This window comes from Aethalodelphis obliquidens, unplaced genomic scaffold, assembly GCF_003676395.1.
Source record: "Aethalodelphis obliquidens isolate GAN/ISIS:26980383/991018 unplaced genomic scaffold, ASM367639v1 scaffold11, whole genome shotgun sequence".
Lineage (NCBI taxonomy): Eukaryota > Metazoa > Chordata > Mammalia > Artiodactyla > Delphinidae > Aethalodelphis > Aethalodelphis obliquidens.
In genome coordinates, this window is record NW_020837955.1 from 338,127 (window position 1) to 365,438 (window position 27,312).

A 27,312-nucleotide genomic window follows, 5' to 3' on the forward strand; every position below is an offset into this window, starting at 1 on the left:
GTAAGCTACTTGAATGAAAGTTATAGAGTCTGAGAAATTGTTGCCTCTTTTAAGAAAGAACAAATGTTTCTGCAGCTTGACATGAAAACGTCTTTGGGAGCGAACTTTTTTTCCCTCAGCCATTGCTTAGACTCCCTGATCTGAGGTTCATGGGCGTTTAGAACATTCAGGCTGTGAGCTAGCAGTCTCTTGAGGCTTGTCCCCACCACAGGAGCGGAATCTGTCTGTGGCTGCTATGGATGAGAGTGGGTTGAGGTGATGGCTGTGCAGTGTCATTCAAACCTGACGATAGCGCCAGGCCACTAGAGCCACGTGCTCTGACTAGACACATAGATACATACCAGGACAAGTGGGGTCCTGGGAGGATGCTTTCAAGAAACAACATACTGATCATTACAGACCTAGCAGTTTTAGCACACTAAGGGACCCCCTTGTGTCCTGGGTTACCGTGTACTTTTTTTTTTTTTGCTGTATACGGGCCTCTCACTGTTGTGGCCTCTCCCGTTGCGGAGCACAGGCTCCGGACGCGCAGGCTCAGCGGCCATGGCTCACGGGCCCAGCCGCTCCGCGGCATGTGTAATCTTCCCAGACCGGGGCACGAACCCATGTCCCCTGCATCAGCAGGCGGACTCTCAACTACTGCGCCACCAGGGAAGCCCTACCGTGTACTTTTAATTGCCTATCTTCACGTCAAGAAACAATTCTAAGAAGAATCAGCCTTTATATAAAACCAGAAAGAAAAAAAGGGATTCACTTCTAATTTCTAACATATGTTCCCCAATTGTGTGTGTGTTTGTTTTTTTAATCTAAAGTAAGTGGAATTTACATTGCTTTTTAATTATTGATTGTTAGAACCAATATTGGAAAATATAGGGAGTGGAAGGTGTAAAGTGAAAATAGTTATAGATAATTATGTCATACAGTCAACAAATATACTCTCCAGTGACACAGGAAAAACCTCATGTATTTGGTTAAACCCTGCCTTTGTACATAACAACATAATCATTTCATTTCTTTCATATTAATACAACATAGAAAATGCTGTATTAACTAAAAAGACCAGAAACTTATCTGAAGAATGTAATATATATGTATTGTATGCATAGGATTGTTGTTCAAATTCAGCACCTTATATCCTGACAGTGTACCAAGATGCATTAAACTTGATATAAATTGAAAGCTTGTTTATCAATTTTTCCATTTGTAGTTCCTATGGAAGATCCACTTAGGGAGATGGCTGAGTACATGGATTCCAGTCGAGATGAGGTCTGGGAGAAGACCTCCTGCAACAAACAAGTTACATTTCTGGTATACCGAGAAGGAGATCAGTTGAATTTCTTTCGTGTAGTAGACAGGGGAGATGGCACTTTAACACCATTATCTGAATCTTTAAGGTAAATAGGTTTTCATTTGCATGTCTCACTTAGAAAAGGAGAACATTGTATGATACACCCATAAACCTTATGTTTACCTTGTGTTGTCAAAATAGTCTTATGATATTCACAAGACTAACTAAATTTTATTCATTCTCCCCTTTTCCACCACCCCACCTCAATTATATAATTCTGAAATTGTCCTTCGTATGATTGATACGAGTAATTTCTAAAACTGAAATTTCTTTATGGAGTAGGATTTTTTGTAAAAAATATTTATTTCTGTCACTTTATGAAAGTCTAAGATGCCTACTAGATTATAGAGTCTTGTTACAATAGTGTGTTATTATACAACTGTGGCATAATAGAAAGGGTTAAGCCTAAAGTTGCTCTTTTTTTCCAAAATTTAATTCTGCTGCTTAAAGATGGATAAATCTCTTTACTTCTCTAGTCTTGTTTTCCTACTGTATAAAAGGAGGAGGGGAAATTCCCTGGCGGTCCAGTGGTTAGGACTCCGCGCTCTCACTGCCAAGGGGCTGGATTCAGTCCCTGGTCGAGAAACTAAGATCCCACAAGCTGCACAGTGAGGGCCCCCCCCAAATAAATAAATAAAAAATAACAAGACATATAATCCTTAAAAGAAAAGAGGAAGAGGAGTTGTTATATTCTAAAGTCAGAAGGAAACAACTTAAAGGTACTTAGCTAGGCAATAGAACACTTAGTAAATTGGACAAGGTAACCTTCAAGTTTCTGTGCACTCTGCCTTACTATGATTCTTTACCTCCTTTCACTTTAAAACATTCACTAAAAATTTACTGAACTTTTATAGTCAGTCTTTACACTAGGCACTAGGTTATAAGGATTATATTCCTTCCTTTCATGGAGCATGCAATCTGCTATAAATAGTATCTATAATATAATTTTGGCAGTTGTTATAAAAAGACATCAACATCTCTGGAAAAGCAGATAAGAAGGCCTTCATTTTGCCTGAAAGGTGGGGAGTTAGGGACAACCTCTGAGAAAAAGTGACCTTAAAAGAGGAGTAGGACAGGCAGACAAAGGAAGGAAAGGTATTACAGATAACTAAATTTAATTCCACAGCATAAAAACCTAGTTGCAATACCGTTCATACAAAAAGTAACTTGTAGTCTGGAAATCAGTTTCTATGCGTTGGGAGTCTAGGCACGGTTTAGCCAGGTGCTCTGCTCAGGTTCCCACAAAGCTGCAGTCAAGGTGTTGGCAAAGTTGTACTCTTGCCTGGAGGCTTGATTGGGGAAGAGAATCTACTTTTAAGCTCATTCACTTTGCTGGCATAATTCATTTCCTGACAGTCATATGACTGAGGGCCCTGGTTCTTTTACTGGCTATTGGGTAGAAGCTTCCCTCAGTTCTCTTTTGATTAACTCAAAATCAACTGATTTGGGGCCTAATTTACATCTGAAAATCCCTTTACTTTTGCCATATTCTGTTGGATAGAAGCAAGTCATAGGTCATGCCCAAACTCAAGGCTAGGAGAGTATACAGGGAGTGAGCTCCAGGAATTGGGAATCCTGGGGATTCCTTTAGGATTATGCCTCACCTCAGAGTGTTATGTGGAAGAGAGATTATACTCATTCTTTGGGGCCAGAGAGCAGATGTCACAAATGGACGTTGACTGTTGACTCTACGTGTCAGGCTCTGGTTAGCATTGCTAACATGCCTTAAACATATGGGCTAAAAGTAGAGAAGAGGGACCAGTGAGGGCTGCAGCTTTAATCCAGGGTCTCTCACTTAGACCATGAGTAGAATTTCTTTATACCAGTCTCTCCATGTGCTAGTTAGCTGTTGTTTTGGTTTTCTTCCTTAGGAAATCCTCTTTTGGCTCTCCTTTCCTAAGGGAGAAAATCTAAGCTCCGTAGCTTAGCATGGAAGGCCCTTCAAAACCTGTTATCATCATTTTTACAGGTCTCTTTAATTATGCCATGTATTTTTACATCTTTTTTCCTTTGCTTAAAACATCATTTACTCCTTTTACCTCAGTTTTTCCCCAGTCAACTTCTATTTGTGTTTAAGACATAATCCAAATGTTGTTATGGATTTCAGTTAAAATTGTATTATTATTGTTCCTCTTAAGCTATTTTTTATTTTTCTTTTCCTTTGTATTCACTTACCAGAAGGGATAGGGTGGATGAGGAAGCAGAGCAGAAAACCTTTTCTGGTCGTACCTTATCCTGCCTATTCTAGGAGAGGCTTTCTCACTCCACAATAGAGGGCAGCAAACTTTTTCTGTAAAGGGCCAGATAGTAACTATTTTAGGGTTTCCAGGCCAAGAGATACAACTAAGGATACCATGTAAGTACTTATATAACAAGAGGAAACAAATTTTCACAAAATTTTTACAGACAAAATTCAAAATATAAGAAGAATAGTGTGTGTGTGTGTGTGTGTGTGTGTGTGTGTGTGTGTGTAATTCAGGTCTACTGACGAGAAGAATGGAATTCTTTTGTGTGGGAGTAATAGTTTAGTTAAGGTGTTGAAAGCTAGTGTTGCCTATCAAATTTGCAGAATCAGTTGTAAAAGTTCACTTGTTAATATGGATCTGGAATGAGATTTTATGTACGTTATCTTTGAAAATTTCATTTCACACAGATAGGTACTTGCCAAATAATGAGAGCAGTCCATGAGCATATGATTTTAATTGAGCATATTCATCACTTGGAAGGCATTTATAGAATTCTGTTAGAGTCTTCCCTTGCTGTTTGCCTTTAGCATTTCATTATGTTGCAGATCAGTCACTTCCAATTGAACATAGGTGGAGCTTCTCAATTGCACATTTAAATAGATTTTGAAATACACAGATTTCATTTAACTTGCAGTGAGGTATGAAAACGCTGCTGGGAGTGTAATTTGAGTTTGGAAAGTATGACTGCTGCAAATTTGTGTGGGAATGGAGATCTTGCTTTGTTTTTAACTTTTGAAAGCATGATATTACATGTGGTTCCAAGTAATGCTAGTTGTCAGTATGACATTACTGCAGTGTAAGTTTCTCATGTAAGTACTGTTTTGGCTTGTAATTTTAGGTGGAATTCACTAAGGAACATTATCAAGTACACAGCACAAACTAATTTCCAAAGGCATTCTGCATTGGATGTTTGCGGTTGCGAGTGGTTCTTCTCATTCAGAAAAATTCAGTGTCAGCCCTGAGCTGAAAAAAATCACAATAAAGCTGCTGCTGCCAAGCCATTGAACTAACGGTTAAGTCCATGAGACAAATGAAGTCTACCATTGACACTGTTAGTTCAGTAATACATGATAGATTGAAATATTTACTGCAGGATTACCTGCTGATGAATAACACGATGAGTAACCATAGGTTTTAAACACCTTACATTTCATTAGCTTTGTAAATTTGTCCTAAAAATCTTGTTTTTTCTGTTCCACACGTATTTTTGCTTCATCACGTGTAGATTTTTTTTTTTTTTTGCGTTACGCGGGCCTCTCACTGTTGTGGCTGCGGAGCACACAACAGGCTCCGGACGGAGCACAGGCTCCGGACGCGCAGGCTCAGCGGCCATGGATCACGGGCCCAGCCGCTCCGCGGCATGTGGGATCCTCCCGGACCGGGGCACGAACCCGTGTCCCCTGCATCGGCAGGCGGACTCTCAACGACTGCGCCACCAGGGAAGCCCCCCACTTGTAGATTTTGCTTCAAGTTGTACTGTTAGTGTTTTAGCAATTTCTTTGAAAATATACTTAAATGTAGTTGTTTCATGCAGACAATACATGGGGGCTAGTTCTTCAGTCACTTCAAATTTGGTTTTGATACCCTGAATAAGCAAAAACAACTGAATAGTATCTAGCTTGTCTTGACTTGTCAAAAGCCAAGGAAAATGACTCCAAATCATTTGCCTGATTTTTAAATTAACTATTGATGTTGCTTCCAGTGTTTTCAACTTTTCTAGAAATTGTTCTTGCCAAAGAAGTAGTCTTTAAACAAGTTTATTTTCTTTGGATACATTTTTTCAACTGCTGTGATCAAAAATGGCTTAATTAATTCACAATTGGTAAACATTTCCTTGTTTGGCTAGTAAATAAGCCACTCGGAAACTTCTTTTGGTTGCACTCTCATCTTCATTTATTTTTGTGAAGAAATTATACTGTGATGAGATATTCCATTTTAAATTTTCTGATTTTTCTGACCATTGCTTTCCTGCAAGTTGGGAATGTTGTGATGAGTCCTTAGTCTGATAATGTCCAAATATGTTGTTTTTCTTTAGCATAGCTATAGTGTCATTGTATAATAAACATCATATTTTGCTATTTAGTTGATAGCAAAATGATCCACTCTCTACTGTGTTTTAAAACTGCAGCATTTGAAGTCCACTCTTCTCTTCATTTTGACATGTTGGGTACATACTGGTAATAAAATGTCATTGTACAGTGATACACATGGTAATCGAAGTGTTGTTGATTATGACTGTGCCACTGTGATTTACAGTGTGCTAAACCACAGTACGAAGCAATGAGAGAGCCACATACAATTTCTTATGCATCTATTCAACTCTGCCATTGTAGTGTAAGAGCAGTATGCAGTGCATGCAATATGTGATCAAGTGAGTGTGGCTGTGTTCCAGCAAAACTTTATTGGACACAAATGTGAATTTCACATAATTTTCACATTATGAAATATTATTATTTTGATTTTTTCAACTATCTAAAAACCATTCTTAGCTTGTGGGCCAATCAAAAATAAATGGTGGGGGCTTCCCTGGTGGCACAGTGGTTAAGAACCCGCCTGCCAGGGTTTGAGCCCTGGTCCGGGAAGATTCCACATGCTGTGGAGCAACTAAGCCCATGCGCCACAACTACTGAGCCTGCGCTCTAGAGCCCACGAGCCACAACTACTGAGCCCGTGAGCCACAACTACTGAAGCGTGCATGCCCAGAGCCCGTGCTCTGCAACAAGAGAAGCCACCACAATAAGAAGCCTGCGCACCACAACGAAGAGTAGCCCCCGCTCGCTACAACTAGAGAAAGCCTGTGCACAGCAACAAAGACCCTACTCAGCCAAAAATAAATAAATAAATTTATTAAGAAAAAAAAGTGATGGACTGAATTTGACCTTGGTCATAGTTTGCTGACTCTTGCTCTAAGAAAAAACAGAATTATTTGATTCATTCTGATACAAAATCTAGTATCAGTCATCATTTTTAGTCTCAAATCTTTTTAGTTAATTGTGCTACCTTACTGCTTTTTTAAGTGGGAAGAAATAAAAAGAAGCATTGCAACACTTAATTAAATGGTAACTTAATCTGTGAAAGTCACATAAGGAGTTGGCTTCAGGGTGAATAATATTCTTGTTGGAATAAATATTACATTTGCCCATCTCTTATTCTTTTTTTTTTTTTTTGCGGTACTCGGGCCTCTCACTGTGTGGCCTCTCCCATTGTGGAGCACAGGCTCTGGACACGCAGGCTCAGTGGCCGTGGCTCACGGGCCTAGCCACTTCGCGGTATGTGGGATCTTCCCGGACCGGGGCACAAACCCGTGTCCCCTGCATCGGCAGGTGGACTCTCAACCACTGCGCCACCAGGGAAGCCCCACACCTCTTATTCTTTAATCCTATTATTAGGTTAAAAGATTTAGGAAAAGTTAAATATAGCATTCAAGAAAATATTTAGAATATTTAAAAATAAAGAAAGGTATTCTTGGATTAAGTTTATAAATTACTGTGTTATCCTGGTCTAGTTACATTTTTCCATTTAGAAAAAAATTGGGATTGGCTTCTAACTGATCCCATGAATCTATGCTTTGTGAGAGGAAACAGAATAATGTGGTATTTTGAAAAAATTAGGTGAATTTTTTTTAAACATATATATTTTTAATGTTTATTTATTTATTTATTTGGTTGCACTGAGTCTTAGTTGCGGCATGGGAACTCTTAGTTGTGGCATGCATGTGGGATTTAGTTCCCTGACCAGGGATTGAACCTGGGCCCCCTGCATTGGGAGCGCAGAGTCTTAACCACTGTGCCACCAGGGAAGTCCCCAAATTAGGTGAATTTAAAAATGTTTTTTTATCCTCTAAAATGCAGCCCATGAAATATTTATCATGATTGTACTTTTTAACGTACAAACACACACACACACACACACACACACACACACACACACACAGGTCTCTATGGGAAAATAATAAAGGACCAGTTTTTTATGACAGGAAGGTTAAGTCAGAAACCTCTTTTAGTATTCAATATGGATAAATTTAAAATTCCACGGGACATAACAGAGAAGTAGTTGAAGTTAAAGTATTATAAGGTGACCAAGAATAGAATATACTTGAGTCATTCCTTCCAACTCCAAGGGTGAACTGGCAAAAATCTTCACCTCAACCTTCCTTTTCAGGTATAGTTAAGTTCAAGATGAGAGCCTTCACATACTATAAATTCTGTTAATTAATTTGGATACATAAGTATGACTCAGTAAGGTCTACTGTTTGGTGCCTGGGGAAGCAACAGGAAGTAGTATAAAGAATAGATTTTGGAACCAGACAGAGGATTTGAATCTTAGGTGCACCATTTACTAGCTCTCTGGTCTTGAACAAAATCATTTAACCTCTCCCAACTGCAGGTTCTTCATTTATAAAATGGGATATAATATCATCTTATGTAGTTTTTGTGAGGATTAGAAATAATATGCGGAAAGTGCCTGGCAGAGTAGGCAGTCAGTAAATGGTAGCAGTGTCAATTTAGTGTTGTGTCCATTGTGTCAATTTTCATATTATACTGGGAATCTATAATAGATCGAAATGATAGTCACGAGTCAAACACTAGGGACTGAATTGGCTATGGAGACCAATTTCCGCCATTCTTCCTCCTGATACCTGTGGCTGCTGTGCAATGTAATTAACCCATGATTTCAGAATGTCACCAGTTTCACCATGTAAAGTTTAGGAATGGGGCTATCCACTCTCTACTTTACCTTTGTGTGGTGGTAGTATGTCCTTCAGAAATGTTATGAAATATGCCCTATTAAGGTTATCTTAAATTGTTTCCATTTCTTACAACCATATAGAACAGGAAATCTTACTAATTCTCATACTACTTTAGCATAGATACAGTAAATTGGGCACGGTGACCAGTGCACATGTTTCTTATGCTCAATTGAAAATTTCAGTCATTCTTCAAATATGCTGAGGTTGTGTACGATTTTAATTTTCCCATTACTGAAAAAGCTGAATGAAATTTTAATTATGTTTGTGTTCAGTTCAGCAAACGTTTGTTAAATGTGTGCCAAGCATTGTGCCAGGTGCTAAGACTAGGAAGATGAACACAGCCTAATATATATTTTTTAAATTTAATTTTGGCTGTGTTAGGTCTTCACTGCTGCCTGCAGGCTTTCTCTAGTTGTGGTGAGCAGGGGCTACTCTTCACTGCGGTGCACAGGCTTCTCATTGCGGTGGCTTATCTTGTTGTGGAGCACGGGCTCTAGGAGCATGGGCTTCAGTAGTTGTGGCACGCAGCCTCAGTAGTTGTGGTGCACAGGCTTAGTTGCTCCGCAGCATGTGGGATCTTCCCAGATCAGGGATCGAACCTGTGTCCCCTGCATTGGCAGGCGGATTCTTAACCACTGAGCCATCAGGGAAGTCCCAGGCCTAATATTAATATCTGCTTTCAACTTGCTTACATATGGGGGAATAAGGGGGAAAGATAGACGTATAAGAATAAATATGAGGATAGTATGATAGTGCCATTATATTATGGCATTATATTGTGGCATTATGTAGTCAAAGAGAAGGGGCTCCAAATAATAAATGTTAAGTTATGAATAAATGTTACTGTGATTGATCAGTAATTGGAATGTTTTACATATTTAATAATTTGTGTCATGACTTGACCAAGGTGTCTTTTTTCATTTTAAAATCTGTGCTATTCTGTCTGGTTACATTTCCAAACATAAAAGATCTTCACTTATGGTATACTGACTTCAGAAAAGCTCAGCTGTACTAGATTTTCAGTAATGCTAGATCATGATATTTATCCCATTTACTTTTTTTCTCATAAGAAATATATTTTTGAAATACATTTGCCTTGAATTTACATTGACAAGATGGATTTATCGTTTTATCATTAGCAACATCTATAGTTTATACTGCATTTAAAATATTTTTAGTCATTGGGCAGGTATACGGTACATTTCAATAGTAATTATTATTTTCTTTGCAGTGGTGGTTCTGTGTATAATTTGCATACTGATGAAGATGAGGAAATTGAGCCTTCTCCTTCTGGGCAACAGATAATTGAAAATTCAATAACTATGAATAAGATGAAACTGCTGAAGGCTAAGATGGAGAACATGAATCTCAGCAAAAAGGTGAAGCTTGGCCAGGTCTTTCTCTAGTATATCCTTGCAGGGCTCACAGCATTGAGTCTGTTGGTAATTGTGGAAAAAAGATTTATAAACTATTATTCATTTCAAGTTTCTGGCCTCAGTTATTTATTGAGATATTAAATGTAGTGAATTGATTTTTTTAGGCCAGCAATGTATTTAATGTGATAATACTGCACTCAAAATAATTCATGATTTAAAAAAATTTCATAGTTCTAGAGCTAAGAAAGATAATAAAAGATAGCCTAACCTTAATTTTGCAATAGTTACTTTTTAAAATGCTGTTAATATTTACTTATTATGGATATCTCCACTACCTGGATGTTGATAAGGAATGTTTAGCTTTACTAGATACTGTCAGTTTTCCAAAGTAATTGAATGAATTCTGTCCAATAGTGAATGAGAGTTGCAGTTTTCATGCATTCTTACCAGTATTTGATATGGTCCTTCTTTTTTATTTTTGTCGTTCTGGTTGGTGTGTAGTGGCATTACATTATGTTTTTTTTTCTTAATAAATAAATAAATAAATTTATTTATTTTTGGCTGCGTTGGGTTTGGGTCTTCGTTGTTGCACGCGGGCTTTCTCTAGTTGTGGCGAGCGGGGGCTACTCGTCATTGAGGTGTGCGGGCTTCTTGTTGCGTGGCTTCTCTTGCTGCGGAGCACGGGCTCTAGGCGTGCAGGCTTCAGTAGTTGTGACATGCAGGCTCAGTAGTTGTGGCTCGTGGGCTCTAGAGCACAGGCTCAGTAGTTGTGGCGCACGGGCTTAGTTGCTCTGCGGCATGTGGGATCTTCCTGGACCAGGGCTCCAACCCGTGTCCCCTGCGTTGGCAGGCAGATTCTTAACCACTGCGCCACCAGGGAAGCCCTACATTATGGCTTTAATTTGCATTTCTCTGATCAATGAAGTTGAGCACCTTTCATGTATTTATTGGGTATTTGGATATCCTTTTTTGTAAAATGCCTGTTCAGATCTTTGGCCCATTTTTAAAATTGGGCTGTATGTGTTTTGCTTATTGACTTTTTTGGAGATCTTTAATATTCTGGATATGTTTTTTGTCATATATATGTATCACCACTCTATTATTTTGCTTTTCACTCCATTAATAACTTTTTCTTTATTGAAATGTAATATGTACATAAAATAAAATTCACAAGTCTTTAATAGAGCTTGATGAATTTTTACATTTCTATACAGTCATGTAGGTGTAACTCAAATTAAAATAGGTATAACTCAAAATTAAAATTTCTCTCCAGATTTCCTTATAACCTTTCCCATCAATACCTGCCTTTTCCTACTCCCAGAAATAACTACTATTCTTACATGTGTCACCATGAATTAGTTTTTACTGTTCTTGAGCTTTGTATAAATTATATCATATATAATATACCTTTTTTTGGTCTGGTTTCTTTTGCTCAGTATAATACTTTTGCAGTTCATCCTTGTTGTTGCATGTATCATTTCATTCTCTTTTACTGCTGTGTACTAATCCATTGTATGACTATACAGGCATACCTCGGAGATATTGCAGATTCAGTTCCAGACCACCACAGTAAAGCGAATATCGCAATAAAGTGAGTCACACGAATTTTTTTGGTTTCCCAGTGCATATAAAATTTATGTTTACACTATACTGTAGTCCATTAAGGGTGCGATAGCATTATGTCTAAAAGACAATATGCATACCTTAATTAAAAATGCTTTATTGCTAAAAAATGTTAACCATAATCTGAGCCTTCCATGAGTTGTAGTAGTAACATCAAAGATCACTGATCACGGATCACCATACAAATAAAATAATAATGAAAAAGTCTGAAGTATTGCAAGAATTACCAGCATGTGACCCAGAGACCCAAAGTGAGCAAATGCTGTTGGAAAAATGGCATCAATATAGACTTGCTCAACACAGGGTTGCAACAAACTTTCAATTTGTAAAAAATGCGGTTATCTGCAAAGTGCAATAAAATGAGGTATGCCTGTACTTCCTTTCTTCCTTCTTCTTTTGACATTTAGGTTGTTTCTAGTTTTTGGCTTTCATCAACAAAGCTGCTTTGAACATTCTTATTCGTGACTTTGGTGGACCCATGCACTCTTTTCTTTGGGGCATATAGCTAGGAATAGACTTGTAGAGTCATAGGGTAGGTATATGTGTAGCTTTAATTGTTTTGCTGAACAGTTTTGTGAAGTGTCTGAACCAGTTTACACTCGCATCAGAAACAGGAGAGTTCCCGTTTGTGTCACATCCTCACCAACACTTGACATTGTGCGTCTTTTTTATTTTATCGATTCTGGTGGATGTGTAGTGGTTTTAATTTACATTTCTCTGATGGAGAATAATGTTAAGCTTTTCATATGCTTATTCGCCATTAAGATATTGACTTTTGTACCAACAGTCTTTATATCATGTGAATCACACTGTCTAAATACATCCGTTTTTTTTTTAAGATACTGACTTTGTCTAGTGCTTGTTCAAATATTTTGCTCATTTTTAAATTGGGTTGTCTGCCTTTTGTTTACTGATTTGAAGGAATTTTTATATACTATGGATACAAGTTCTTTGACAGATACATGATTTATAGATATTCTAGCAGCTGCTATTTCACTTTATTTTTTTAATGAATAAATATTCTTTATTTTAATGTATTTTAACTTAATAGTATTCCTTTTATGATTACTAGTTTTTATAAACTTTTAATGAAGTTTTTTCCTACCACACGGTTTTGAAGACACACTCCGGTGTTTTTTATCCAAAAGCCGTATGATTTTTCTTTCTCATTTAGATTTACAATCCATCTGAAAAAAAAAAACCTCACAACTTTAAAAAACATGTATAATGTAAAGTAGGATGAAGACAAGTTTTTTCCAGATGGAGTACAGTTGACCTAACTCTATTAAAAATAAAATCCTTTCCCCACAATCTTAAATGTTTATGTACCTAATAACAGAACATCAAAATGCATGAAGCAAAAGCTACAAAGAGGGGCTTCCCTGGGGGCGCAGTGGTTGAGAGTCCGCCTGCCGATTCAGGGAACACGGGTTCGTGCCCCAGTCCAGGAAGATCCCACATGCCGCGGAGCGGCTGGGCCCGTGAGCCATGGCCGCTGAGCCTGCGCGTCCGGAGCCTGTGCTCCGCAACGGGAGAGGCCCAAACAGTGAGAGGCCCGCCTACCGCAAAAAAAAAAAAAAAAAAAAAAGCTACAAAGAGAAATAGATAAATTCATAGTTATATTAGATTTCTAATATAACTCGCATTGTCAAAAATTGATAGGAAAGATAGAAAATCAGAAAGGATATAAGAAGACTTGAACAACTGTAAACCTATTTGTCCCTATTGACGTTTAAAGAAAGCTCCACCTAACAACAGCAGAATACACATTCTTTTTAAGTGCACCCAGAGCATTTACTAAGATAAAGTGTATCGTATGCTATCAATCAAGTCCCAATAAGTTTTAAAAGACTCAAATCATACAAAAAATGCTCTCTTCATAGTATGAGTGTGTTTCGTGTTTGGTAATTGCAATCATTGTTGCTTTTGTTGTGGTCATCCATTTACAATGCTTGGTGTCAGTTTATTTATCTCTTGTAAAAATAAAATACAGTGTGTGTGTGTGTGTGTGTGTGTGTGTGTGTTTGTGGAAAAAAATGCTCTCTTACTACAATGGATAAAATTAGGAGTCAACAAAGATATCTGGAAAATCTAATATTTTGGAAATAACACACTTCTAAGTAACTGATGGGTCGAAGAAGAAATCCAAAGGGAAATTAAAAAGTATTTTACACTGAATAAAATTATTCTAATAATGTGGTGAATTTATTTTTTTTAAATATGAAATCAGTCTTAGAATGAACCATTTTTGGTTGTGGTGAATTTTACTTTTTATGTCTTTAATTAAATTTCCTAATATTTTATTTAGGATTTTTGTTCATCAGAGAAATTGGTCTTTAATTTTCCTTTCTCTTCCAACATACAGCAAGGTTGAAAGAATTTTACAGTGAACACCTGTTTATCCACCACCTAGATTCTATAATTAACATTACTAAATTTTTAATTATAGTAAAATAAATATAACAAAATTTACCATCTTAATAATTTTTAAGTGTACATACAGTTCAGTAGTGTTAAGTACATTCACACTGTTGAGCAACCAATCTCCAGACTTTTTCATCTTGCAAATGGAAACTCTATACTCATTAAACAATTCCCTATTTCTCTACTCCCCCGGCCCCTGGCAACCACAATTCTACTCTCTGTTTTCTATGAATTTGACTTTCTTGAACCTCATATGAGTGAAATCCTACAGTATTTGTCTTTTTGTGACTTATTTCACTTAGCAATGTCCTCAAGGTTCATCCATGTTGTAGCTTATGTCACAATTTCAATACTTTTTAAGGTTGAGTAAATATGTATATACAACATTTTACTTAACCGTGCATCTGTCAATGGAGACATGTGTTGCTTACACCTTTTAGCTATTGTGAATAATGCTGTTATGAACAAGGGTATGCAAATATCTCTTTGAGACCCCACTTTAAATTCTTTCGGAAATTTACCCAGAATTTTAAGATCATATGGTAATTCTATTTTTAATTTTCGGGGGAACTGCCATACTGTTTTCCATAGCTTCCAATTTCTTCATATCCTCACCAATACTTGTATTTTTTTGTTGTTTTTTTTGCGGTACGCGGGCCTCTCACCGTTGTGGCCTCTCCCGTTGCGGAGCACAGGCTCCGGACGCGCAGGCTCAGCGGCCATGGCTCACGGGCCCAGCCGCTCCGCGGCATGTGGCATCTTCCCAGACTGGGGCACAAACCCGTGTCCCCTGCATTGGCAGGCGGACTCTCAACCACTGTGCCACCAGGGAAGCCCCTGTTTTTTTTTTTTAATAGTAGTCATCCTAATGGACATGAGGTCATAGTTGTACTTTTGATTTACAGTTTCCTAATAATTAATGATGTTGAGCATCTTTTCATGTTCTAGTTGGCCATTTGTATATCTTCTTTGGAGAAATATCCATTCAAGTGCTTTACCCATTTTTGAATCAGGTTATTGTTTTTGTTGTTGAGGTTTAAGAATTCTTTATATATTCTGGATATTAGCCCTTTATGATATATATGATTTTCAAATATTTTCTCTTATTCTGTGTGTTGCCTTTTTACTCTGATGGTAGTATCCTTTGATACACAGAAGCTTTAAATTTTGACGTAGTCCAGTTTATCTGTTTTCTCTTTTGTTCCCCCTGCTTTTGATGTCATATCCAAGAAACCATTGCCAAATCCAATGTCATGAAGCTTTTCCTCCTGTTTTCGTCTAAGAATTTTATAGTTTTAGGTCTTTGATACATTTTTAAGTTAATTTTTGTATATGGTGCAAGGTAAGGGTCCAACTTCGTTCTTTTGTATGAAGATATCCAATTTTCCCAACTCCATTTGTTGAAGAAATTGTTCATTCCCCATTGAGTAGTCTTGGCATCTTGTTGAAAGTCATTTGACCATATATGTGAGGGTTTATTTCTGGGCTCTCTGTTGTAGTCCATTGGTCAATATGTTTGTCTTTATGTCAGTACCACACTATTTTGATTAGTGTGGTACTGACATAAAGACAGTACCACACCAACAGCTTTGTAATAAGCTTTGCAATAAGTTTTAGCTTTGCAGTAAGTTTTGAAATCAGGAAGTGTGAGACCTGCAACTTTGTTCTTATGTGTCAATATTATTTTGAGTATTTGGGGTCCCTTGAGATCACTTACGAATTTTAGGATGGATTATTCTATTTCTTCAAAAATGCTATTGGGATTTTCACAGGGATTACATTAAATCTTTATATCAGTGTGACTCATGGCTTACTTAGAAGCAAACCTCTAGTTTACAAACGTGGAATATTAGGTACCTTTTTTTAAGATATAAATTTCTTTCTTTATTTATTTTTGGCTGTGTTCGGTCTTCATTGCTGCCTGCAGGCTTTCTCTAGTTGCGGCGAGCGGGGGTTACTCTTCGCTGCACCACGTGGTCTTCTTATTGCGGTGGCTTCTCTTGTTGCAGAGCACGGGCTCTAGACTTGAGGGCTTCAGTAGTTGTGGCACGTAGGCTCGGTAGTTATAGCTCTCGGGCTCTAGAGCACAGGCTCAGTAGTTGGGGCGCATGGGCTTAGTTGTTCCGTGGCATGTGGGATCTTCCCAGACCAGGGCTTGAACCTGTGTCCCCGGCATTGGCAGGCAGATTCTTAACCACTGCGCCACCAAGGAAGTCCCATTATGTACCTTTTTATTACTGATTTGTAGTTTAATATCACTGTGGTCAGGGAACATACTCTAAATGATTTGAAGCCTTTGAAATTAGTTGAGGTTTGACTTGTGACTAAGCATATTAATAAATGCCACTTACACACTTGGAAAGACTGTGTAATCTGTCCATATATATAGTGTTCTGTATATATCAATTAGATAAGTTATTTGTGTTGTTCTGGTTTTCTAATTTTTGTGTGTGTCTGTTTTCCATCAGTTATTCAGAAAAGTGTATTAAATATCTCCCTTTCTGGTAGTGGATTTGTGTGTTTCTCCTTTTAAGAAGTTTATTTTTGCTTTATGTATTTTGAAACTCTGTCAAACTAGATCAAATGATCTAGTACAGATTTTATGATATCCAAGGAATTGTGATATCTTTCTTGTAGTTTATATTATTATAAAAATTATTATTTATTATCATTATAAAAACGTTTTTATTTATGCCTTGTAATGCACTTGTCTTATTAGTATAAGCTACTTTGTTATTAGTATAGCTGAGCTAGCTTTATTTTGGTTTATGTTTCTATTATATTTCCACTCTGTTACTTTCACTCTATGTTCCTATATTTAAGAATTGTCTCTTGTAGTCAGTACATGGTTAGTTTTATTATTTTTTAATCTAAACTGACAAGCTTAAGATTTTCATCTATTACATTTAGTATAATTACCGATACATGTGGATTTTTATCATCTTACTATTTTCTATTTAACCACCTGTTTTATGTTTCTTTTTCTCTCCTTTTTTGTCCTTTTTTAGATTAGTCTATTTTTTGTTATTCAGTTGTTTTTTTTTTTTTTTTTTTTGCGGTACGCGGGCCTCTCACTGTTGTGGCCTCTCCCGTTGCGGCGCACAGGCTCTGGATGAGCAGGCTCAGCGGCCATGGCTCACGGGCCCAGCCGCTCCGCGGCATGTGGAATCTTGCTGGACTGGGGCACGAACCCGTGTCCCTTGCATTGGCAGGCGGACTCTCAACCACTGCGCCATCAGGGAAGCCCTGTTATTCAGTTTTTATCCTCTACTACTTTGTTAGCAATTTACTATTATACTAGCTTTGTCAAGTGATTACTCTAGAGATTATTTGTACATTCTTGACTACTTATAGTCTAATAAAAATGATTTTTACCACTTTGCTTTTAATGCCAGAATCTTAGAACACTAACTCCATTTATACATCCAAACACCTTTTGTGTCATTGTCATGCATTTTAATTTCACATATATTTTGAGCCCCTCAAATTGTTTTATATTGCTAATATTATTTATATTTACCCATATATTTACCTTTTCTGTTGCTCTTTATTCTTTCCTGCAATTACTTGCTTCCTTTAAAGATTATTTACCTCCCATCTGAATCTTTTAGTATTTCTTTTAATTTAGGTCTCCTGGCAATTAAGTCTCTTAGATTTTGTCTGAACACTTATTTTACCTTTTTTACTTTGAAAAATGTTCAGTCCTTCAGAAATGTTATACCTGTGAACAACCATGAAAATTTTACCTAGATTCACCAGTTAGCATTTTTCCACATTTGTTTTCTTTCCCTGTTCTTTTACCTGATCCATTTGGGAGTTAGTTGCAGATATAGTAACATTTCCCCCTAAATATTTAATTCAGTATATAACTCCTAAGAACAGAGCCTTCTCCTACATAACCACAATGTAGTTATCACACACATAATTTATCACTGATACACATTACTTCATCCATATTCACATTTCTCCATGTCTCAATAATGTATTTGATAGCATTTTGTTTTATTTTGATTTTTCTTTCTGTTTTCAATCTGGAATCCAATCAAGAATCATGCATTGTTGTATTTAGTTGTAATGTTTTCTTGGTCTGCTTTTATACAGAACTATTTCTTAGCCTTTTTTGGACATTCATGTCAGATATTTTTGAGGTATAGGCCAATTTTGTAGAATATCCTCAGTTTGAGTTTGTCTTATTGCTTCATCATGATTAGATGCAGGTCAAACATTTTTGGCAGGATATTGTGTAGATGACATATTCTTTTCAGTTCAGCTCATCAGGGAGAACTTAATGTCAATTTGTAGTATTTTCATTAATTTTTAAAAGAAATTTTGCATTTTTAGTTGATAGTTTATCCAAGAGTAGTTTGAGTTTGAAAAACTCCTGGCGAGAGAGGCTTTTTAATTTTTTAAAATTTCTCTTTTTATTGCATAGAAATCAGAGAATGTTATTTCCATATCTGCTTAATAGAATTTGATTATTTGTGATCTAATATCACTCTTTATGACTGTCCTGTGTATACTTAAGAAAATGGCTCATTCTCTGTTATCAGGGTAAAAGTTTGATATCTGTCTGAAAGATTTGACATTATTAAATCGTCCTCTATTTCCTTATTTTTTTTTCAGCTTGCTCTCTCTTAGAATGAGAATAGTGATATGTGAAAGTCTGTAATTATTAGTGGGTTTCTGTGTATTTTTCTTTTCATCTCCCATATTTTTTGCTTTAAGAAGGTGGTTGTGTGGTTTAGTGCATAAATATTAATAACTGTTGTATTTTCATTATACTGCTAATTCTAGATGTTATAAAATGTTTCATCTCTGACCTTCAGCTTGAATTTTCCTTGCCTGATATCAGGCCCATAATCCTTGATATCTTATTGTTTTAATTTGCTTTGTGTACTCTTTCTCATGTCTTTTTTTTTATTAACTTTTGATTTACTTTGTTTTAGGAAGATGTTTTATATACAGCATAGAGTTGTTTTTTGCTTTGTGAACCAATTTGAAATTAAAAAAAATATACTACTTAATCACATTCACATTTATTGGTATGACTTTTATATTTGGTCTTTTTTTAAAAAATAAATTTATTTATTTATTTATTTATTTACTTATGGCTGTGTCGGGTCTTCGTTACTGCGTGTGGGCTTCCTCTAGTTGTGGCAAGTGGGTGCTACTCCTCGTTGCGGTGCGTGGGCTTCTCATTGTGGTGTGCGGGCTTCTCATTGCGGTGGCTTCTCTTGTTGTGGAGCACAGGCTCTAGGTGTGTGGGCTTCAGTAGTTGTGGCACGTGGGCTCAGTAGTTGTGGCACGTGGGCTGTAGAGCACAGGCTCAGTAGTTGTGGCTCACGGGCTTCGCTGCTCTGAGGCATGTGGGATCTTCCCGGGCCAGGACTTGAACCCGTGTCCCCTGCATTGGCAGGCAGATTCTTAACCACTGAGCCACCAGGGACGTCCCTATATTTGGTCCTTAATGTCTTATTATTTTGTTATATTTACAGTTTCTTTATGGCCTGTTTTGTGTGTGTATGGGTATGTGAGTGTGTGCTTTTTGGTACTTCAGAAGGCTTTTATTTTTTGTTCTATTGTTTAACTTTATAGTAATATCTTTTATCATGTCCTTATTCTGCCTTTTCCATACTTAATTGTCTTCTCTTTTATTTTTAAAAGATATCTTTTGACTCCTACTTATTAAGTTATAATCAATGAACTTATTTTACTTTCTCTCATCTTTCTTCTTCCATTTTTAATATTTGCATTATTTCTGCTTTTTAAGATAGTATAACATTTACAAATCATTTTTCTAATCTTGTCCCCACTCTTAGTTTTAGGTCTTTAATTAAATATATTACATGCTTACTATCAGTCTTTTTACTGAAGTTTACCCGTGCTGCTGCTGCTGCTGCTGCTTCTTTTTTTTTTTTTGTGGTACGCGGGCCTCTCACTGTTGCGGCCTCTCCCGCTGCGGAGCACAAGCTCCAGACGCGCAGGCTCAGCGGCCACAACTCATGGGCCTAACCGCTCCGCGGCATGTGGAATCTTCCCGGACCGGGGCACGAACCCGTGTCCCCTGCATCGGCAGGCGGACTCTCAACCACTGCGCCACCAGGGAAGCCCCAGATTTTAATCTTTTTAAACATTTTAGATTGAGGTAATCCAAATGCCAGTATGTTAACAGAAGTAACCTTTTCTTCCTTCGTTAATTTTTGTTATGGGCAGAGAAAATGACTGTGTAAAGAATTATATATTCCCTCTTTTCTTTTAGCCTAAGAAACCTGTCAAGGTAAAACCTCGTCCACCTGTGGTTCCTCGACCTTCCAGTAGTTCCACGGCAGCTGCTCGCCACAGATTGTTAAGGGTTCTCCCCCACATTGGGCAGTCTTGTTTACCTTCTTCTGGGAACACATATCTGCCTGACTCAGCCAGCAATGCCATTTCAAGTTTGCCAGCTCTGCCCCCTGCTGATATATCCATATCATCTATCGCTAGTGATTTTATTAAGGAAGACAATAACTGGGAGAGTAACACACAGTCTCATTCCAATAGTGGCTTCAAACTACCACCTCAGATACCCCCTATGGAGTTTGAAAATGACAAAGAGCTTGCTGATTCTGTTCTCCACCTTGGATCATCCCTACCTAGGCAGACAAAAAACTTTTCAGGAAATTTGCCATCTAATAATGAGGATGACACTGTTTTATTTCCAACTTCAGAAGAGTGTGTAACTGAAGAATCGCTTCTACCTGAAGTGGGTTCGTTTGCTTCCTTTACCGAAGGAAATGCTGATGAAAAGAGCAGTGGCTTAGAAGGCACACAGAAGGTAAATCCAGAATTCTCACTCACTAATGGTGATAAAGGGTTGAAAGCTACAGAGCAGCATCTTAAACATGTTGCAAGAGTGTTGAGTGGTGAATCAGTAGAAACTGCAGTTCTCGACCACCGTGAATTAAGTCCTCACAAGAATAGACTCTTATCACCTCTTCACTGTTCTGCACCAATGTCACTACATAACTCTCTGGTGAAACCACAGAGACAGTCCAAATGTTTTGAGTCTGGGAACCTCCAGTCTTCTGCTTCACAAAATGTGCTTCGGTCGCTGGACATTCGAAATATAACTGATTCCTCTTTCTCTAGGACTACTTGCTTTCGAGCTGTTAAAGTCGATTCACCTGGGAAAAGATCTGATATTATTTCTAAAGTTGAGGCTTGGGATATCACAGAAATGGCTAACAAGGCATCCAAAGAGCCTGTTGGTTGTGTAAATAATATAGGTTTTCTTGCTTCGCTGGCCCAGAGCGCAAGCAGAGACAGCTTGCAGAGCACACATGGGGCAGGCAGGCTTCGAACCTCTGGAATTGGGCTGTTTACAAACCTCCAGCATTTTCAGGAAGAAAGCCTTAGGAAAAGTTCTCCCCAGTTAGAACCTACAGAATTTTTTTTAGTAAGTATTTGCCTTTCAATATGTTCTACTAGTTATCCATGTAGTGATTCAACATATAGTTTGTTTTTTGTTTACACATTAAATAAAGAGGCCTAAGGTTGAATTCTTTTCATAACTTTCTCTTAAAATGTTTATCTAGTTTGTAGAAAATTTTTTTGACAGTTGAATTTTAAATAATGTTTTGGTCCTAAATTGAGAACTGTAATTTGAAAGTAGCTTTGTGTAAACAGTTTATCATGTATTTTTAAATACTAAATATTTTTATTAATGTTTTTCCTCAATAAGAACTTTTATTTGAGCCATCGAATTTTACTTTCTTATAGATAAAGAGTAAGTACAATATTGATGGATGGGACAATCAGGTTCCAAGTTAATTTAATTAAAAATAGATTAAATAATTTTAAATGAAAGCTCAGCAGCATTTTTACAATAAAATATAATTATTTCATGTTTGGTGATCTTCCCTTCTATTTTCCATTAACTCACCTCTATAGATGTTTTGTGTTTTAATTGTAGTCTGCCCGTGGTATTGGAATGAATGGAAATAATACAGCAGCAGGGAAAAGAGTAGGTAAGCAACAGATAATTTTGAAAACAATATAAGGCTAATAATCATAGCATTATGCATACTATGAATTTGAATTTTCAAAGAGAAATGAGAACATTCTCTGTGGTATGTACAGAGTAGACTTTCCCTAAACTTTGTTCCACTTAAGAAAATGATTATGAGAACTGACTGTAGGACATATTTGAAGAATCAAACAAAAATTGAAATTGAGGCCTCTGTTGTCTGGGAAAAGATACGGTCTATGCGAAAAGATAAGTTGCATGAAAAATTAACATGTAGTTCGCAACCCTCCCAGTCCCTGGCCACTCTAGAGCCATGCTAGGTGCTGGATGGGTTTTGAGGAAATACCCTAGAAAGGTGTTTCTTAAAGTCATGGTCCAATATCAAGGACAGTAGTAAGAGCTCCATTTGATGAACTGTTTTTTTCTGGATGAAAGAAAGGGACAGTCTCTTTGACTAGGCCTTTCCAAGGCATAGTAGCAGAAATGACTATATTCTTAGCACTCACTTATATCAATAACACCTTAAAGGTGCACTGGCCAGCCATAATTTCCTAAGAAGCCATTACTCTCATCATTTTTTGTGTTTTAATACCCAGACTAGAGATGGAAACTCTACCAAAGATGTACCACCTTTGTAGCCCCGAAGTTCTAAAGAATACATTATATATTATGGTTGCCATGTTACTTCCATATCTTTAAAGAGATACCTAGGGTTTGTTTCCACTACCCAAGGTTCTAAAGGTATAAGGCGCAAGGTTCTAAAGTCTTAATGTATCCATTTTTAAATTTTTCTATTGTGATAAAACCCACATAACAAAATTTAATATCTTAACCATTTTTAAGTGTACAATTGAATGACATTAAGTAATTAACATTTTTGGCCAACCAACACCACCATGCATCTCCAGAACTCTTTTCATCTTGAAAAACAGAAACTCTGTACCCATTAAACATTAACTCCTCATGCCTCCCTCTCCCCAGGCCTTGGCAACCACTGTTCTATTTTCTGTCTCTATAATTTTAACTACTCTAAGTACCTCATATAAGTGAAATCATTCAGTGTTTGTCTTTTCATGCCTGACTTACTTAGCATAGTGTTCTCAAGGTTCATCTATGTTTTAGCATGTGTCAAAATTCCCATACTTTTTAAAGCTGAATAATATTCCATTGTATGTATATACAACACTCTGCATACCTCTGCATCTATGGATGGAGACTTGTGTTGCTTCCACATTTTACCTGTTGTGAATAATGTTATTACAGACACGAGTATACAAATATCTCTTTGAGACTCTGATTACAATTCTTTTGGGTATATACCCAGAAGTGGAATTGCTGGTTCATATGGTAATTCTATTTTTAATTTTTTGAGGAACTGCCATACTGTTTTCTGTAGTAGCTGTACCATGTCACATTCCCACCAGCAGTGTACAAGGTTTCCAATTTTTCTACATTCTCACCAATACTTGGTATTTTCTGTTTTGTTTTGTTTTGTTTGATAGTGGGCATCCTAACAGGTGTGAGGTAGTATCTTATTGTGGTTTTGATTTGCATTTCCCTGATGATTAGTGAAGTTGAGTATCTCTTAATGTGCTTAACCATTTGCATATCTTCTTTGGAGAAATATGTGTTCAAATCACTTGCCCATTTTTGAATTTGATTGTTTTTTGTTGTTGAGTTTTAGGTGACTCTATATATTGGATGTTAATTCCTTATATATGATTCACAAATATTTTATCCCATTCTGTAGGTTGCCTTTTTACTTTGTTGATAATGTCTTGATGCACAATAGTTTTTAATTTTCATGAAGTTCAATTTGTCTATTTTTTCCTTTGTTGCCTGTGTCTGGTTTTGTGTTCAATAAATTGTTGCCATATCCAGTGACATGAAGCTTTTCCCATATATTTTATTTCAGGAGTTTTATAGTTTTAGGCCTTACATTAGGTCTTGCATACATTTGAATTAATGTTTATATATGGTGTAATGTAAGGGCCCAACGTTATTCTTTTCCATGTGGATATCCAGTTTTCGAGGCACCATTTGTTAAAAAGACTGTCCTTTTCCCCATCAAATGGTCTTGGCACCCTTGTCAAAATCATTTGATTATATATGTGAGGGTTTATTTCTGGGTTCTTAATTGTATTCCATTGATCTGTATGTCTGTCTTTATGCCAGTGCCACAGTTTTGATTATTATAATGTATCTACTTTTAATGTTATAATTATTTTTCTTTGACACCTATTTAAGTCTGTCCAGTCCTAACCCACAGCTCAGCCTCTTGGAAGTTTGTGTTGTACTTGTCGCATCTCTCTCAACTCTAATTCAGCCTACAGTGCTTTCTTCTCTTCTCGCTGCTCCTCTGAAACTGCCATTGCTGAGGTCACCAAAGATCTACATAATTTCAAATCCAGTGGATACTTCTGTATCCTTATCTTACTTGATTGTTATGGCCTTCTTCTTGAAATAGTTTTTTTTTTCTTTTCCTATCTTTCTCCCTTTTTATTTCTTTTTTTATTCTGGGCTATTACATTTTTGTAGATTTTTGGTTTTGTTTGTTTTTGGTTTTTTTAAGCCTCAGTTTTCTTTTTAACTTGTTTTACCAGTCCCTCTGCTTGTCCCCAGGTGTATACTCTTTTGATTGATTTCATTTAGGTCAGTCATCATTTAGGTCAGGTCATCAACTGCTACCTGCAGTGATGATTCTCCAAACTACAGCTATGTAACTTGCTGCTGTTTTCTTTCATTAATAACTGTATCATTCTGAATTACCTAGAAGAGTCTGTGAAAGTTTTGGCATAAGTTTTGTTTAATTGACTTAATCGAGTTCCTCCATTGGTCCTCTTTGCTTTTCACTGTAGGGTCTCCCTTGGAAATCTTATCCATCTTCATAGCTTTAGTTATCATTTTTAGGCAGATGATTACCAAACTTGCATCTTGAACACCATTTAATACTTTGTTTGCTGCCTTATTCTGTTGGGTGAATTTTTATAGATTATTGTGTTAGATCAAATATTAGATCATATTTCCTAAATATTGGTCTAATTAGACCAATTAGACCAATATTTAGGAAGTGCCAAACAAGTGAGTTAATCCAAATATCTTTACTCTCGTTCTGAAAAGCAACTGTTCGCAGTGGCATTATTTTATTGACTTTTTCTTTATTCATATGTTCATTACACATTTGAGAGAAGGCTTCAGAGAGGAGCTGGTGACTGATGATATCTTCTTACAGGATGAGTAGAGTTTTACTAGGTTGACAAGGTTACTGGAGCATTTTAGAAGAAGAGATTGCACATGTGAATGGGTCTGGCGCATCATTCAGGGTGGGTATGATGTGGCAAATGACAGAAAATGACTCTGGAAAGTTAGAAAGGTATCATATTGGACATGTGACCTTGAATGTCAATCCATGGAAGTTGAATTTTTCCTGTTGGTAGTAGGGAACCTATATATTAGGGCTGGTTCCTAGCATGGAGTATATGACTAATAATTTTATTTTTCTCTGGTTGGTAGAAGGATATATGGAAACCATTCTCATAGGAGAAGACTGTGGTTATGTTTCTGTGCCACCTTATTTCGGTCACTACTATGTTCTCTGTTTCTGCACATTCACAAGAGTTCTTGAATAAAAAAAAAAAAGCTTGCGAAACATTGAATTAAGCACCCCCAAGCAAAGAAAAACATGAAAATATGACTACACTGAACTAAATTTTCGTCAACAGATTTTTCTTCTACTGTTGTTTAAGGAAGAATATCCTAAGCCTGAATTTCAAAGATAATTGCAATTAGATGAGCTTCAGAGGATATCTGGTAGTATATGCCTTTCCTCTGTGTCCTGTGCAAATGCTTGTCTTATTTTTATTATTTAAGAAGAGGAAAGTATCCCATCACCTTTGTGAAATGTTCTTGATAACTCTAAGTGCACTTGAAGAAGAAAGTGCTTATTAACTTGAGTTGGTGCCTGGCCACCATTAGGAGTCATAAGTTAGTTTCCAGTTTTAGGCAATTTTTTTTTCCAGTTTTGGGCGAGATCTTGGACTGTATTTTAGCCTAGTAATAAAGCATACTTAATTTTATTGGGCTTGTATATCCAGCACCCAGTTTGGGTTGTGGGAAAAGGCATAGTGTCAATTAATTGTAATTCCAACTTTTCGAACCCTTGAAGGATTTTCAGAGACTTTTAGCTGCCAGATAAACCTTAAGCCCAGACCTCTCAAACCTTTTTCAGTAGTAGAGAATAGGTATCATCTCTATTGACACTCTACCATTTTTCTTCTCACTTCTTCCCTTTGTTTGCCTCTTGTTTCTTGGCCTTTGGGTGCCACCACGCACTGTGTACTTATACTGTTAGTGTAACAAGTATGGATAGTGACATTGAGTCTCTCTGCTTATGAGTGGGGTTTGTTGGAATTCTACTCAGTTCTAAAAGCGTTTCACTTAGTATTTAAAGAAATTGATTTAATTCTTTCTCATATAATAGCAGGTGTGCTCTTATTTTTAAGGTAAAAAATCAAGTTGTTACAATAGCCCAGAATTTAGTAAATATTTTCTGAAAAGGTAGTAGTACTGTGAAATCGAGCAGTGTACCCTGAGTCACTATTGATAATATGATATTTTATATAAATATAACATTTAAATTTTTCAGAATGCTTTTTGTATGTGAGAACTGAGTTGACCTTTAAACACTTAGAAACTTAGGGAGAAAAATACATGTCCTGTTATCATAAAAATGAACAAATTGAAGTTTTGAAAGAATAACTTGCTTGTGGTTTGATGAATTTAGTTTCTATGGTATAATTAGGTCTAAAAGACCAGTTTCATGATATTCTTGTGCTCCTTCTTGGTGTGAAAGGACAGGGTGATTATAATACATATTATATTGTTCCTCAGAAGCCTCATAAATATGATTTTGAACCAGATATTCTTCTTGATTCTCTGCCAAAGTTCAGTATACTTTAAATATACGGAGTGTCCTCAGAAATAATTAGAAAGGTGTTGGTATGTAGAAAATATAAGTCCTAAAAATATGTCTTAGTCAGTAGAAACCTACCACATCTTAAAAAATATAACAGTTCTAGTGCATCTTTACTTGCAACTCTGTAAATAATTTTAGATATAAAAAAAGCACTAATTAATTTTTTATGGCTTAGAGGTTTGCTGTGGCAGGAATGTGTTTAATGTTTTAATAGTATTTCACATCTAGAATTTTATGTCTGTATTAATCAAGGTGTGCTTTCTCTAACAGGAGAATGTACTCATCACCTCCCACCCGTGAAAGCCCCTATTCAAACAAAGAAGAAAACAACAAAGCATTGTTTTCTTTGTGGAAAGAAAACTGGACTGGCTACTAGCTACGAATGCAGGCAGGTTGGCTAGCTGAAAAGCTGGGATGCTTTTTTTGTGGTGACCCAGTGTGGGGATACAATACAAAATGTTCTTTAAATTGCCTATTCATAACATCATTAAGATGATGTTCAAATAGACCCAGCTGAACTCCTTATTGGCTGAAGTAAAGAGCAAGTAGATAGCTAATGTGTTTC

At 36.7% G+C, this 27,312-nt stretch overlaps 1 protein-coding gene across 2 annotated transcripts in view; it reads left to right on the forward strand.

Annotated features, from left to right (window-relative positions):
* ZFAND4 (zinc finger AN1-type containing 4) overlaps positions 1 to 27,312 on the forward strand; it is a 72,161-nt gene that overhangs the window by 42,993 nt on the left and 1,856 nt on the right. Inside the window, exons 5-9 of one of the 2 annotated variants that reach the window (XM_027111820.1) lie at positions 1,208 to 1,394; positions 9,576 to 9,723; positions 20,027 to 21,202; positions 21,719 to 21,773; positions 27,018 to 27,135. In XM_027111820.1, the coding sequence (XP_026967621.1) occupies positions 1,208 to 1,394; positions 9,576 to 9,723; positions 20,027 to 21,202; positions 21,719 to 21,773; positions 27,018 to 27,135 (1,684 nt within the window). The remainder of the gene's footprint in view (positions 1 to 1,207; positions 1,395 to 9,575; positions 9,724 to 20,026; positions 21,203 to 21,718; positions 21,774 to 27,017; positions 27,136 to 27,312) is intronic. The other variant, XM_027111821.1, reaches the window with a different exon arrangement.